The 15,991-nt window shown below is 36.5% G+C and overlaps 1 protein-coding gene across 1 annotated transcript; it reads right to left on the bottom strand.

Moving 5' to 3' along the window:
• Nucleotides 1-7,258: 7,258 nt before the first annotated feature.
• LOC113311711 (uncharacterized mitochondrial protein AtMg00810-like) lies at nt 7,259-8,070 on the bottom strand. Its single transcript, XM_026560516.1, has 3 exons — nt 7,598-8,070; nt 7,438-7,490; nt 7,259-7,326 (listed from the first exon to the last, which is right to left on the bottom strand). The coding sequence occupies exons 1-3, from the start codon at nt 8,068-8,070 to the stop codon at nt 7,259-7,261; spliced, it is 594 nt and encodes a 197-aa protein (XP_026416301.1).
• Nucleotides 8,071-15,991: the final 7,921 nt, after the last annotated feature.

Below are 15,991 nucleotides of genomic sequence, written 5' to 3'. Positions count from 1 at the left end.
ACCAGGCACGTTAAGTACCCAGCTACTTCGGTCTTGCTTTGGCAAATTTTGCTCCTCTTTGGTAAGATACTGCCAGAACTCACTCGAATGCAGGCTGCTACCTTAACTTGTTAGGCACAGTAATTGCCTACCTGCTCTCGTACTGGCATATAATTTGATGACTCAAACCTCTTGTGCCTGCGAATAACGAATGTACCACAATTTCCGGTGTACAGGTTGACCGGCTATAGCTTTTTATCATATATTTCCTTTTGCTTCATCTTTTATTGAAACATTTTACTCTTATTCTTGAAGTACTTCTGTCAAAACACTTCATCTTTGTTTTTCTCTTTTCTAGAAAAACATTGCAACTATTTCCTTGAAAAACAAAACACTTCGCTTTTGTTTTTCTCTCCCCAGGCGTTCGTTCCTTCAACCTTATCCGCCCCCATTACTTTCCATGATACTGAAAAAGATGTCTTCCATTGTTCGACTTCTTTAAACAAGTTGCTTTGATTGCATGCTCGGGGTCACTTTACCCCCCCCCCCCCCCCCCCCCCCCCCAATATCCGTTAGAGATATTCCAAGTAGAAAAGAGCCCCATGTGAAGCAGGAACAGATCTATTATAGATGTTCCTCACTTGCTAGATGTCTCTGGGATTATGATCAGGTATCTTTTCCGTTGCCATCTTATTTCTGGTTCCATCGTGATTTTTACTTTTGGAATCGCCCTCAAGCGTGAGTAGAGACATTACAAAGACGCCCCCAACTGTAATAACTTGCAATAAAATTTGCTCACGTGCTAGATGAGACTTTTTTTTCCAGGTGGTGGACTTGTGATGCTCAAGAGCTAGTCAAGTATTGAATGGAATGTAGTGTGTGCTTGCGTCTGGGACAAGGATTTTTGCTCGCAACGTAACAAGGCTAAAGCGCTCGCTGCTTGGGGCAGGATGCATGTTGCTTGTGTTGAGTACGAGTCTTTGGACCAACATCGGGCATTGGGCTCGTGTTTCGACGAGACTGTACCAACATCGGGTGTTGGGCTCATGGTTGAGACAAGACTTTATGCTTGCCAAGGTGAAAGTCTTTCATACTCGCGTGCAAGACGAGATTTTATGCTTGCGATAAGAGCAAGACTTATATGCTCACGTGCGAGGTGAGGCTTTAGGTGCTTGCGAAGTGATGCAAGGCTAAATATTGAAGGGTCTAAGCAATCCTCATCTCGAACTCGATCATATCGCCATCCATGAACCTCAAACTCGATCATGTTGCTGCTCCAAGCGCACAGAAAAGTTTCTCGAACACGGGAAATTTTCCATCCATGTTGTAGGGAATTTAAAGATGATTCCAACGAGCCAAAAATCACTCAATTCGGCCTTAAAACGAAGAAGTTATTGACGAAACAAGATTTGAACGAAGCGCGCTTGCTGTTGCATATTTACGTGGCAGTGCTGGCCGTGCACAGTTTGCCGACATGGCAGATAAGAGTTGAAGTGGTGTTGCTAACTGGACATAGGAGTGCTGACGTGACAGTCTCCCAATTGGTTCATTTCAGAAACTGACGGAGTTTTGACGTGGCAACCGATACTGACGTGGCGATAACTGACTGGACACCGTTGCTGACGTGGCACTCAAACGATGATGATGTGGCAACACAAGCTAAAACAGTCGCCAAAGTTGTTTGTACTGATGAAGTTGATCGGTGTAGTGTTTGGCGACCTTACATAATTGATGCAGTCGCGCCAAAGTCCACGATGTCAACTGCGTGGCTATTGCAATGTCTTTAGACTTTTATAAGGAAGACGTCACAGATCTGTGCTCCATTGTCCGTCCTTTGATAAAGAGGAAAGCTTAGCTCGATCTCTTTAGTCTTCTGGAAACTTGACCCAATCTTTTCTTAGTAGTCGCAATGATAATGACCACAACACGATCCTCTGTCCGTTGTTTCCATTAGTTGAGCTTTGTCTTTTGATTTGGTTATTCACCCCAATTCCAAGCTAGCAAGTGGTGAACTGTTAGCTTCCAATTGGATAAGATTGGTGCTTCTTATTTGTTGGTACAACATGTCGTGAGAGCTTGTACTCGAGAATCCGGTTATTCCGATCTATCATTTGGACGAGAGTTTTCTCCTATTCCTCAAATTGTAACTTTCCCTTAATGTTGCTAGATGGTTGGCGCAGTGAGTTTGTTGGTGTAACTTTGCAGGTATATCTGTCGTACGCCTATGGCCGAAGGTAAAACTCATTTCTTTTCGGCATTTGAACTTCGACACTGTCCATTAGATTTATCGAACTAGTTGTGTGCTCTAATTTGAGCGGTGGACTTCGAACTTTTCCCGTTGTAGGTCCTCAAACTTTCGCATAGTTGATCATATACCAGCAAACATTTCCATAGCACGGTGAACGCCAATATGTTCTTAAACTGTTGAACTCCTCAGGGTTGAGTGGTAATGAAGGATTACTCCTTCCTATGTCCTGATGTTTTTGACTTTGAATACGAACGAAAGCCGAGAATTATTCTCTAAAGCATCCAAGTAAGGGCCTTTTATACTCATGGCTGTTCATATCGGGATCGCCTCTTCCACTTCTCGTACACCGGTTCTTTCACAAGCAGTTAGGACTAAAAGTTCTTGTCGGAGGTAAGGTAGTAGCTTTCCTTTTGTAGCAGCAATGATGACGTCGAGCTGCAGTGTTGGATGACGTCTTTCCTCAGGATTTACTGAATGCCTGGATCTGATGGCTTCTTGCATGCATCTTAATTTCCTTTATCAGGCCTTTCGTGTTGTTTTATGACCATGTGAAGATATCTGATATAGTAAGGCTCGTTTCTCTAGATTCTTGCTGCTCGCTGTGAGAATGCCCATACTTCCGCCGCCTTAAGCAAGAGTACCAGAAATTAGTTTTGTCGATCTAGCTGAAGTGATGTCGTTTGCCTGTCATATTTCATAATAGTCTGATAGCTAGTTCCTTCAATCAGCAGGCCGGAGCGTTGGGGAGGCTCTAATTACTTGAACCCGGTACAAAAATTGACTGCTCACTTGTTTATCGAACATAAATAATGTGCTGATGCTGGTGATAAGTAGGGTCCAAATTGGTTGGAAACTGAAAGATATCATATCTCAGAAGACATATTATGAGATCATTGTGAAGTATCGACCCTTGTAGTCGAGATGGATATCACCGGGACATTTTTGCATAGTGAACCTGCATCCTGAATGTATCATTGGTGTCTCAATAGATTGTTGTGGGTTCTTCACCGCCAATTCCAACGATCAAGTGTGGATTAGGTTGAGAAATGTGGTACAAGATAAGTGTGAATTCCGAGCACGCAAGCTGGACGACATCTTATACCCCATCGTACATATCTTCCATGGTGTATTCCGTATCGCTCACGTCAGGTGTAAACGTGAGACTTCTAGTGCTCACACATGAGTGAGGCTTTGATGTGGTTATGGCAAGAATGATGCTTACTCCGTGCAGCAGTGTTGTCAATCTTGTATATAAACTGTAATAAAACAAACAGAGAAGAAGAGAAACGCAAACCCAATTAAACGAAATCAAAGTCGAGGCAAGGACTATATTCTCTAGCCTTAAGACAGATTCACCCCGCACTGGTGCTTACGGATTACCGATGTCTGTCTCCCTGAATACAACGACTATCTTCTGGATGTAGTAGCACTCCAAACTTCGAGAAACAGCGAACCAAACTTAAAGTGATGAACTCTCTCTTTGACACAAAACTTGATTGATGATTTTAGAAAACAGGAGAATAATAATTAGGTTTCTAATTGATTGTCTTTACTAAGTGTGTGCAGGGTATTTATAGGAATTACTAGTACCTCTTCAATGAAGAATCATGATGCTTCAAGTACCTCTTCAACGAAGAATCATGATGCTTTTAAGATTTCTTCAAGGGTTGTCTTTAGAATTCCAATTTGAATTCTCAAAGGGTTGTGTCCCTTCACGTATTTAGGTTTCTATTTGTTTCAAACCTGAAACACTTAACCTATCTAACATGCCAAATTAAGATTAATTAAGCCCACTAATACAACCCAAATCCAATACGTACTAGTTAGATGATTTTTCCATTCATTAAGGAAAATTGGATTCGATTTTCCAACGAGTAGTGATCACCTAGATCCTTGTACATGCTGAACATCATGTCAAATACAATACAAATAACCTAATAGTTCAGAACAACTACGTATTAATTAATTAATCAATAGCCTCCGACAGAGACGTCAATAGAGAAACAACAGACCCAATTCATCATCAATAATGTATATCGGGGCTCATCAATCATGTATTATACACTATCACTTGTATCCTTCTGAATCGAATAATATGGCAGACAGTTCGATTGAACATCTAACAATATGGCATGATATGCTATTAAATTCCTAGATTTATTATATGAAATAATCAAGATTAGCCTGAATCCGTAAGAAAAATAATTATTTAGGATGGATGATACTTAGCTTGTTTTTCTGAAACAGAAGCCTTATTACTATTCTTTTGCCTGACGTTTTCTCTTTATCCTTCATATTTAATTGCCACCTTTTGAAGACGCTCTCAAATACCCGGGATTTAATGGAAGTTGGGTGCTTGTGTTTCACTCGATGACTTTTTTGATCGTGGAAAAATCTTTTCCACTTAATCGGCGCCAAAAGATGTTGGTGCAAAAATTAATCACCTCAACAATTTTCGAGATGTGTGTAAGATGATCCATTCGCCGCCGTTGATTAAAATCTCCAAAGAATTGTAGATGAAAAATGAGGGGTACCTGCAAAGACACTCCGATGCTTAACTCAGAGAGAGTTCTAGACAGGTTTTTCAGAAGAGAAAAGAAATTGTGATTGTGTACCTTTTGAGTTGGATTTCAGCCTCTACATATAGACAGAAAACAAATCTTATTGTTATGATTTGTAGTTATCTCAAATAACCACCAATATTTATCTTTATCTTATGAGATTTGTAGTTATCTTAAGTAACCACTTAGATTTGTACTTATATCTATAATATTTTTATTTATTCAAGAAAGTCTATGTTTATCTTTATGGATCTGGATATATCTTGAGAGATTCTAAGGTATCTTCTCCAGATTCATAGTTATCTCAATATAACCATATTTATCTCTTGAGATTTGTATTTATCTTTAACTGTTTCCATAATAAACCATTGGGCCTCTTTAATAAGCCATTTTTGGTTTTCTTAATAAACCACTGAGTTTCCTTAATAAACTCAGCCCCGACTTCTTTAATAAGCCATTTTTGGTTTCCTTAATAAACCACTGGGTTATCTTGATAACCCAGCCGGGTTTCTTTAATAAACCATTTTTGGTTTCTTTAATAAACCACTGGGTTACTTGATAACCCAGCCGGGCTTCTTTAATAAGCCATTTTTTGTTTCCTTAATAAACCACTGGGTTACCTTGATAACCCAGCCGGGCTTCTTTAATAAGCCATTTTTTGTTTCCTTAATAAACCACTGGGTTACCTTGATAACCCAGCCGGGCTTCTTTAATAAGCCATTTTTGGTTTCCTTAATAAACCACTGGGTTACCTTGATAACCCAGCCGGGCTTCTTTAATAAGTCATTTTTTGTTTCCTTAATAAACCACTGGGTTACCTTGATAACCCAGCCGGGCTTTTTCAATAAGCCATTTTTTGTTTCCTTAATAAACCACTGGGTTTCCTTAATAAACCCAGCCGGGCTTTTTTAATAAGTCATGTGGGTTTTCTCAATTAACCCACATTTTACTGATATCAAATAGCTTGTGCGGTTCGTCCGTACACTATTTTAATAGGGTACAAAAAAAAAAAACTTAGACTTCAACCTAGCCATTTTGTTGCTTAGTTTTTTTTCTAATATTCAACAAAAGTTTTCCAAAACACCCTTCCCCATTATAATGGAATGCCTAAGTACTTACCCGGCGATGAAGCAATTTGAATTTTAAGCGTTCTAGCCATTCTCATGGTGAAGCTCCTCCCAGATTATTAGAAGTCAGTAAAATAGACTTTGCATCACTTATAACCTGCCCAGACCATCCGAGTCACCGACTAAACTTGTTTTACAAGTACCCAATTAATAATATACGGCCTCTTTAAAGAGGTTCCCAATTAATATCATGCGAAAGTGTTAACAAGGTATCCAATTTATATTATACGATTCTTTTACGGTACCCAATTAATAATATGTATCCAATTAATTTACTGTACAAATCGAACATACCTGCATAATCCACTTTGGGCCGACTACCGGCGATATGAGCGAGGGACGAGGACTTGGGGAATCCAAGGTGGTCCTTCTACATACTCAGCAACACCATGTACACCATTACGAATCACATAGTCTTCATAGTCACACTCATCACGAGAAATAACTCCATTACCTGGACGAACAGTACCTCCATTCACTTGGGGGATCGCAAGAGGGGCTCCTACATGCTCAACCACACCATGCACCCCATATGAGTTTGACTGCCGCATCATTACTTGTTTGTCGATAATAAAATGAGGCCGCTCAACAAATGTGAGAAAGTCTGGCCTCTAACTCTCGTATATGCCCGACATTGCATACTCTGCCTTAGCTGTTAATATAAACCTCTAGTTCTTGTTTCCTTCCTTATTCCAGGTAGTCTTTTTATTTAGAATTCTAGTTATGTTAGGAATCTTAGATTATGATATATACAGGTTTTTAAGTTCTATTTAGCACGTCTTCCGTTTTGCATTCTTCTCAATTAATTTTTGTTCTTATTTTATGCTTTTGCAGATATCGATTGTAAACATGTACTTTTAGTTCCACTGTAATTTTCTCTTTTTTCTGCTACCAAAATTAGCTTGTGATTAGAAAAATACACTGTCTTAGAAACAGGTAAAGGTTGTATTACAAAAGATAAGATCTTACAAGTGATATGATTGGCTTTTTATGACCAATCATGCTGCAGTGTGATTACATACACAGACATCTCACACACCCACAATTAGAAAGACAGGTCAAGTCAACTAAGTTTGACTTGACTAACACACAGTTTATCTAATACACCCCTTAAACTGTTAAGAGCTAAACTGAACAGTTTGATAAAGACGGTGTTACAGAGACACAAAACAAAAAACTACAATAATAGATGAAATGAAAAAGACTGCAGGAGATGGAACAGATGAACTGAAGCAGAAGAAGAATGAAACAACTGAAGTAGATTGAAGATACTGTAGCAGAGAAACTGAAGCAAAACACACAGTAGAAGCAACTGAAGCCAAACACACACAGTTTATCTAATACTAAGTAACTGCAGAAGCGTTGTCTGAAGAAGAAACTGCAGAATCACTGGTTGAAGATAACTGTGGAGCTGTATCCATCAAAGAATGTAATAATATGGAGAAAGTAGGAAAACAAAGACCTTTTGTAAAAATATTTGCTATCTATTCTTCACTTGAGATATGTTGCAACTGTAAAAAACCCTTCTCCACTAATTCTCTCACAGTATGATACTGTATTTCTATATGCTTGGTCCTGGCATGAAAAACAGGATTAGAAGCCAGAGACAAGGCACTTGTATTATCACAAAGAAGTAATGTTGGAGTTGAAACAATAACATGCAATTCAGACAATAAATCAACAAGCCATTTTTCAATTCTGCAGAATCCACAGACAAGCATTTATACTCAGCTTCAGTTGAAGACTTAGAAACAGTTGGTTGTTTCTTAGAAGACCAAGAAATCAAATTTGACCCCAAAAACACAGCATATCCTGAAGTTGATCTCTTTGTATGTGGACAGCCTGCCCAATTTAAATCTGTATATGCTTTTAAATGCTTCAAACTATCTCTTCTCAAAGTGATTCCTAGACCAATAGTACCTTTTAAATATATTAGGTTTCTCTTAACTAACTGAAAATGTATATCTGTGGGTGAATGCATGAATTGTGACACATAATTCACACCAAAACAAATGTCGGGTCTTGTAATTGTCAAATACTGCAAGCTTCCTACAATAGTTCTAAACTCAGTAGCATCTTGTAGTTTTATACCATCATGTATGGATACTCTTGCTCCCTTAGTTACTGGAGAATCACATGGATTACAATCAATCATATTAGCTTTTGACAACAATTAAAGTGTATACTTCTTTTGAGTCAAAACAATAGAATCATTATCCCTTACATCTTCAATACCCAAAAAATATCCCAAAGAACCAAGCTCTTTCATAGCAAACTCTTTCTTAAGAGAGACAATAAATGCATCAATTAGTTGTGGTGAACTTCTAGTGAGAAGAAAAGAGCTAAACTTATGAAACCAAGCTCTGGGTGCTTGTTTCAAACCATATAGACTTTTCTTAAGATGCCAAACGTAGTTGGATGGATAATCAGGATTTATAAAACCTTGTGGCTGAGACATGTAAACATCTTCATATAAATACCCATGTAAGAATTAGGGCTGCACATGGTTCGGTTTTCATCGGTTGTTGGCAAAACCAAAACCGAAACCGAAGTACTCGTTTTTCCAATATTGAAAACCAATGAAACCATTTAGCTTACTCGGTTTTACTCGGTTCGGTTTTTACTTGGTTTGGTAATTAACCAGTCGGTTATGGTTAACCAACACAGTTTTTCATTTTCCTCAGTTTCACATATCCGCCAGGTAAAGTTTTTCAATAAAAATGTAAGTAATATGAAACTGACAGAATTTAACCTTCTACAAGCCAACAAACATAATTTTTAAGGCACTAAGGTTTCAAGCATGTACTAATACTAATAAAAAGTAGACTTCAAATCAATTTCTTATATGATCAACTATTAGTCCACATCTCTTTAGATGAGCAATCAACCCAGAGGTCCCATTCTTCATAGGATCAGCAGCAAATCTTGCATTACAATAACGACATTTTGCATGTTTCGAAGGCTCCTCTTCCATATCAAAGTGATCCCACACTGCATGCCGAACTTGAGGTTGCCTACCAATTGGTGCTACGTTTTCCATAGAATGTTTAATAGTACCCGCACATACGCAAAAGTAAGTTGAGTTACTTGAATATGATCTAACTTGCATCAATATTGGCTAAAAACCATGTCAAAACAGGGTTCAAACAGACCTAAGAAATTTCAATTCTGAAAACACTTTAAGTACTATGCAACTGGAAGAGAATAACTGACAGTAACCTCAATATATCAATAACAACACGAGTATATAATAAAATCCATAACTTTAAAGTAAATCACACAAATACTTAATATGCAACTCAACCAAATACACCAACACAAGATACCCATCAAATAGTGCCAACACAGATTTAAGTTACAAATCATACTAGGAAAGTTAGTACCAACACAAATTTAACAAAGATTTTTGCCAATTATATGCTATGACCATGCACAAACAACTCTGACAGTAGTGGATTTAACTATAGGACTAAATGTTTCATTATAATCAATACCATCTTGTTGGTTGTACCCCTTAGCCACTAGTCTAGACTTTAATCTATCAATAGTGCCATCAGATTGTTGTTTAACCTTGTACACCCATTTAGATCTCAGAATGTTCATATGAGGTTCTGGAGCAACATAATCCCAAGTATCATTATCCCTTAATGCAACATATTCATTTTTCATTGAAAACTTCCCTTTAGGATTATTCATTGGTTGTTTAAATGTTTTTGGCTCAGTAACTGTAGTTAATAATGAAGCAAAAGCAGAGGAAATATGATACTTTATAGAAGAAACATGATCTGGAAAACAATTTAGCTTAGAAATTCCTTTTTGAGCTCTAGTAACCATAGTGGTAGAAGGAGAAACATTATCTGAAGTAGAAGAATGTTGAATTGGTACAAAATCACTAGATGCAGGAATTTAGATTCATCAAAAATAACATTTCGAGAAATATAAGATTTTCTTGTGAGAGGATTATAGCATTTATACCCCTTGTGCAGAGAGCTATAACCAAGAAAGACACATTTAACTGATTTAGAAGAGAGTTTATCAGTTCTAAGATGAGTCAAATGAGGATAACAGATAGAACCAAAAGTTTTTGAGAAAGAATAATCTGGATCAGAACCAAAAAGAACTTCAAAAGGAGACTTGAATTGTAAAATTTTTGTTGGAGTTCTATTGATAAGATATGTGGCAGTTAAAAAGGCATCATACAACATCTCTTTGGGACAAGAATCATTAAACAAAAGGGTATTACCCATCTCAGTAATATGTTTATGCTTTCTCTCAGCTAGACCATTTTTCTCTGGTGTTTTTGGACAAGAAATTCTAACAAGAATACCACTCTGTTCAAGAATTAGTTTAAAAGGACCTTTCACTAAGGGTGTCAATGGATGTCCGAAAACTCCGGTATTTGTTCGATTTCGCATTCGAAATATCAAATATTATTCGAAAATAGTTTTCGGATTCGGATATCCTGATTTTTTATTCGAAAATGTAACTAATCGGATACGAATTCGGATATGGAGGTATTCACATCCGAAATATCCGTATCTGATATTTATGTATGAATATATATATTCTTTAAACCTATGAAAGTGTAGATCGTATCTATTTTTTTATTTTTTTCTTTTATATTTCGACATTTTGTTAAATTTTATTAAAAAACATAAATAATTCTTATAGTTCTACTTAATTTTTATTATGTAAACATTAATCTTGTGCAAAAATAAAAATAAAAATATTTTTTTTTTTATGATTTCGGATCGGATAATTTTCCGATATCCGGATAGAAATTCGGATACGAATTCGAAGTGAAAATTACTATATCCGTTCGGATTTCGAATCGAATTCGGATAATATATGATATTTTCGGGTGCGGGTGCGGATAGTGCCATATCCGCATCCGTATGCATCCGTTTGCACCCTTACCTTTCACCAATTCAGCAGCACCATCTACTTGAAAATAAACAATTTTTGTAGAAAATTGGATTTTCAGTATGAGTTTTAAAATGAGTAAAACATTTTGATGCATCAGATTTCAGTTCCATTGGATAAATCCAATTGAAGCTACTATAATCATCTATGAAAACAATATAGTACCTATAACCATTCAAAGAAGGAACTGTAGGACCCCAGACATTACAATGAAATAAAAATAATGGTTCGTTTGCATCAGAATCAGACAATTGAAATGGTAGTCTTTTTCTTTTAGCAAGATGACATGGATCACACAAAGATACTGAATGAGGAGTGGTTAAAACAATATGTTTTGAGGAATGCAGCTTTTGAATAATATGACTAGATGGATGACCTAATCTGTTATGCCATACATGATAAGGAGCAGAAATAGCAGCAGACAAAGCAAGATTAGAAATAGAAGAAATAAGAGAATGTTGTATTGGATAAATATTATTAACCACAGTACCATGAGACAGAAAAACATGTGTAGAAAGATCTCTAATCTCATATGTTGTTGGAGTTAACTTGAAATAACAATGATTATCCTTTGTAAACCTAGTAATGGAGAGTAGATTATGTTTCATAGCTGGCGCTAGTAAAACAGTGTTCAACCTAAATATAGTTTTAGGTGTTTGAATATTAGAAGTCCCAGTAGAAGTAATCACAAGAGACTTACCATTGACTACTTTCACTTGCTCATTTCCTTTATAGCTAGAAGTATTTTGTAGAAGAGCATCATCACCAATCATATGAGCTGTGGCACCAGAATCTGCAAGCCACCGTGGAGCTGTAGAAGTAGAAGGACCAGAATAAACCATGTCTTCACCCATTGAAGTAAAAGCTGACTGTTGAGCTATATTCGTTGTCACATTCCCAGTACTTGAACTTGAACCATATGCTGGTGGATAATATCTGAAATGGCATCGACTAGCATAGTGCCATTTCTTTCTGCAAATTTGACATTCTACTTGAGAATAATCTCTTCTAACATTGCCAACACTAGAACTACCTTCATAAGAAGCAGTAGGTCTATAATTTGAATTGTTCTTGTTATTATTGATAGTATGAAAACTGCCACTGCCTGAATTCTTAATATTATACCCATTTCTTGAACTTTTAATCTTAGCCTTGCTATTACCAGCACCAGAACTCATATTTCTTGAATAAAGAGCTGAAGGATTTCGAGCATCAAAAACCAAACTAGAATCCTGATGTTGAGAAACAAGCCATTGCTCATGATTTAACAACCTAGGCTTTAACTCTGCAAAAGTAAAGGGTATTTCTCTATTTTGTGCTGAGATCACAAAATTATCAAACTCTCTTCCCAATCCATTGATCACATTGAAAAAGTGGGGATACAACAACCACACCCAATATTTCACTTAGCAATCTGTAAGGACAAACTCCAATATACTTTCTAGAGAATCAACTAGACAGTCAGACTCAATCTAGATAAAAAGTATATCAAAGAGTTTATATCTCAATCTCTCGATTTGATATATACTCAAGCAAATAGAAATCTGCGAGTCTTTATCAAATACTAGAGAGATAACTTGGATGGTACCAAGGACCAATATCCAAGTGTCAATCAATTTAAATCAACAACCAAAAGGTCGGATATTCTAATTGATTGAACAACGCACAACCTGTGATATTTCAATTATATAACAAAATATAATACGGAAAAGAAATAACACAGACACCAGAATTTTGTTAACGAGGAAACCGCAAATGCATAAAAACCCCGGTACCTAGTCCAGATTGAACACATATTGTATTAAGCCGCTACAGACACTAGCCTACTCCAAACTAACTTCGGTCTGGACTGTAGTTGAACCCCTATCAATCTCACACTGATCCAAGATACAATTATGCTCCTACGTCTCTGATCCCAGTAGGATGCTACGTACTTGATTCCCTTAGCTAATCTCACCCACAACTAAGAGTTTCTACGACCCAAAGTCGAAGACTTTAATAAACAAATCTGTATCACACAGAAAAGTCTACGGTAATAGATAAATCCGTCTCCCACGAATATACCTACGAATTTTGTTCCGTCTTTTGATAAATCAAAGTGAACAGGAACTAATTGATAAACCGGACTTATATTTCCAAACAACAGCCTAGTATTATCAATCACCTCACAATAATCCTAATCGACGCAGCGAAAAAAGATATTGTGGAATCACAAACGATGAGACGAAGTGTTTGTGATTACTTTTCTATCTTTCCTATCGAAGATATAAATCTCGAGCCAATTATTACAATTGTACTCGTAACGATAGAAGATGCAAGAACAGATCACACAACTACAAGAAAAGTAGTATCGGTCTGGCTTCACAATCCCAATGAAGTCTTTAAGTCGTACCTGGTTTTAGAAGAAGAAACCAAAGGTTAAAGGAGAATCGACTCTATCTATGCAACTAGTATCACACATAAGGTGTGGGGATTAGGTTTCTCAGTTGCTAGAGTTCTCCTTTATATAGTCTTTCAAATCAGGGTTTGCAATCAATGTTAGTTTGGTAACAAAGCATTCAATATTCACCGTTAGATGAAAACCTGATTAGATTCAGCTAACTCAGTCCGCGAACTGGCGGAAGTTCTCAACCCGAGAATTTCTGCTGGAGTTTGTCAAATCCTTCCGTGAGCTTAATTCCGTGAACCCAGTCCGCGAACTTGAGCAGGTTGTATCTAAAATCGGTTGTTCTTGAACTCATGTTTATATAAACTAAGGAATAGTTTTGCAAACCGTGGCTATAAAGTTCATGAACCGATTCGACTGAATCAAACCATTTTTGCTTCGATTGTGTCTTGTGTAGTTACATAAGATCTAAGCAATTGAGCAACTCTCTAACTAGTTCATTTGAGTCATTTGAAATAGTTATGGTGAAGAAGAATATGGTGGATATGAAAGTGATCATATGGCTAACCATTTGGTTAACTATTGTTGAACCAACAAATGTTAATGTTTGGGAACGGCTACATAAACCCAAAATTGGACATTTCATTTGTGTGTAACAAGCTAAGTTTTGGCTCACGCCACATTTCGTTTCTCTTGATTAACAAAGTTCGCAAACTTTGGTTCAAGGAATAAGGACTTATACATATATGTGTTTCCACAAAAATGCTTATATCCTACCAATGGTTATGTAATCTAAACTCTCATTTCAATCATTGAAACATTCTCAGAGGACGTTATATAGCCGTTATTCACAGACCATTTTTCGTCACAACAATTTCTAAAGGGATTGAAACATAACATGACATTTGTCACTAGGTAAAGATTAATTTGGCAAAAGCGAAAGCTTACCAACACATATTTCGAGAAATAGATAGGCGAGTTACACTCGGCTCGAAATAGCAAATTTGTATAATGAAAGTTTATATATTAAAACGACTTTTGTCTCAAGAATATGAGATAGAGTAGATAGAATTTTGAGTGACAGATAAGTTCAAGTCTCCACATACCTTTTAGTCGTTGACGATCCACCAGTTCCTTGAGTAGTCCTTCGTCTTGTATGATGATTTCCATGGAGTCTTGAGCTAAACTACACTTTTTATCCTAGTCCGAGACCTTTAGCTATATAGGCTAGAAATCAAGACTTATAGTTTTGATCACTAACATTGACAAACATGCTTGAGATAGCAACGCATGCGAGTTCGACCGAGCAATGCTCTAACAATCTCCCCCTTTGTTAATTTTAGTGAAAAAACTATTAATACATATGGAATACAAAAAATAAATAAATTAACTTTTGTAGCTCCTATTCCACATGCCTAATCTTCAACATTACTCGAAATCTTCGTCACTTCCAAGTACTCCAATGATCCCAAAGGTTGTAAGTTTAGTATCATGTTTGTTGAAAATCCGTAGCTATAACAACAAGAAAACAATAGTCCTCAGTCATTGTTATACAGTGTCATAGTATCATTACACAACGTCAAAGTCCAATTGTATCATAACTTCAACAACAATACTATGGTGATATGTATCACTCCCCCTTAATCAATACTCCATCTCACATGGAAACCACTCCCCCTTACATAATGATCTGAAAACCGTATGTATTTGTAGTGTGAACTACATATTAATTCTCCCCCTTTTTGTCAATAAAATTGGCAAAGGTACAAGAACGGGATCCTAATGAAATTTTCGAAAGAGACATTTCTTGACCAAAAGAAAGCAAAAGTATATCACCTTATTTAGATGCAATCATAAAGCCGAAGCTAAATGCATTCATCAAGGAGTTTGTAAAGATACAAGATAACCCCTATAATATTCCACAGCCGCACTCCCCACAAAGATTTGGCAATTAAGCACAAGTTCAAAAGAACTCTCCCCCATAAAATGTCATTCCCGAGAGAACAACAAGAGCGACCTTAATTTCTAAGGAAAAGAAGGATTTCTTTGGACATAACAAATCACATACAAGTATGAATTTGAATCCAAAAAAATATTCAATTAAACTAACCACAAGAGAACCCATGATTAATTTAATCGACAAATGCTCAACATAAGTGAACTTATGGAGACTCAAAATATACAATTAGATTAATCACAAGAAAACCCATAATTAATCTAATCGAAATACACAATCAAACTAACCAAAAAAGTAATCAATTTAATTGGTCGTGCTCGACATAAGAAAACTTACGGAGCAACAACTAAATAACCAAACAAGATGATTAATTTAGTTGAATATGCTCGACATAAAGTACTTTACGGAACAACAACATAGCTAATCATGAAAATAATCAACTTGGTCGTTCAACGCTCAACATAAGACACTTTAAGGAGCCTCACATTAATACATAAAATATGGATCAGGGAAGATCAATTACTGCGGAATACACAAAGATTCATTCTATTTTCCATCACTATTCACATAACGATATTTAATAGACATAGTCCTTGCAAACAAAAGATTTTAATCTATATTCTATCAATAATTGACATAATAGGATTAACTTTTGTATTTGACAAAAGTCTATTCATTCTTTTATCAATACAAGCATATCAACATACGAAAGACTTTACATTTGACAAGGTATGGGACAATCATAGTTCACGGACGCAAACACACATATCCCATAACAATTTTGCAATATATAAAACCATAAAGATTAAT

Source organism: Papaver somniferum, chromosome 9, assembly GCF_003573695.1.
Source record: "Papaver somniferum cultivar HN1 chromosome 9, ASM357369v1, whole genome shotgun sequence".
In the NCBI taxonomy this organism is placed as follows: domain Eukaryota; kingdom Viridiplantae; phylum Streptophyta; class Magnoliopsida; order Ranunculales; family Papaveraceae; genus Papaver; species Papaver somniferum.
The sequence above is the reverse complement of the archived record's forward strand: the minus strand, read 5'-3'. Positions and strand labels throughout refer to the sequence as shown.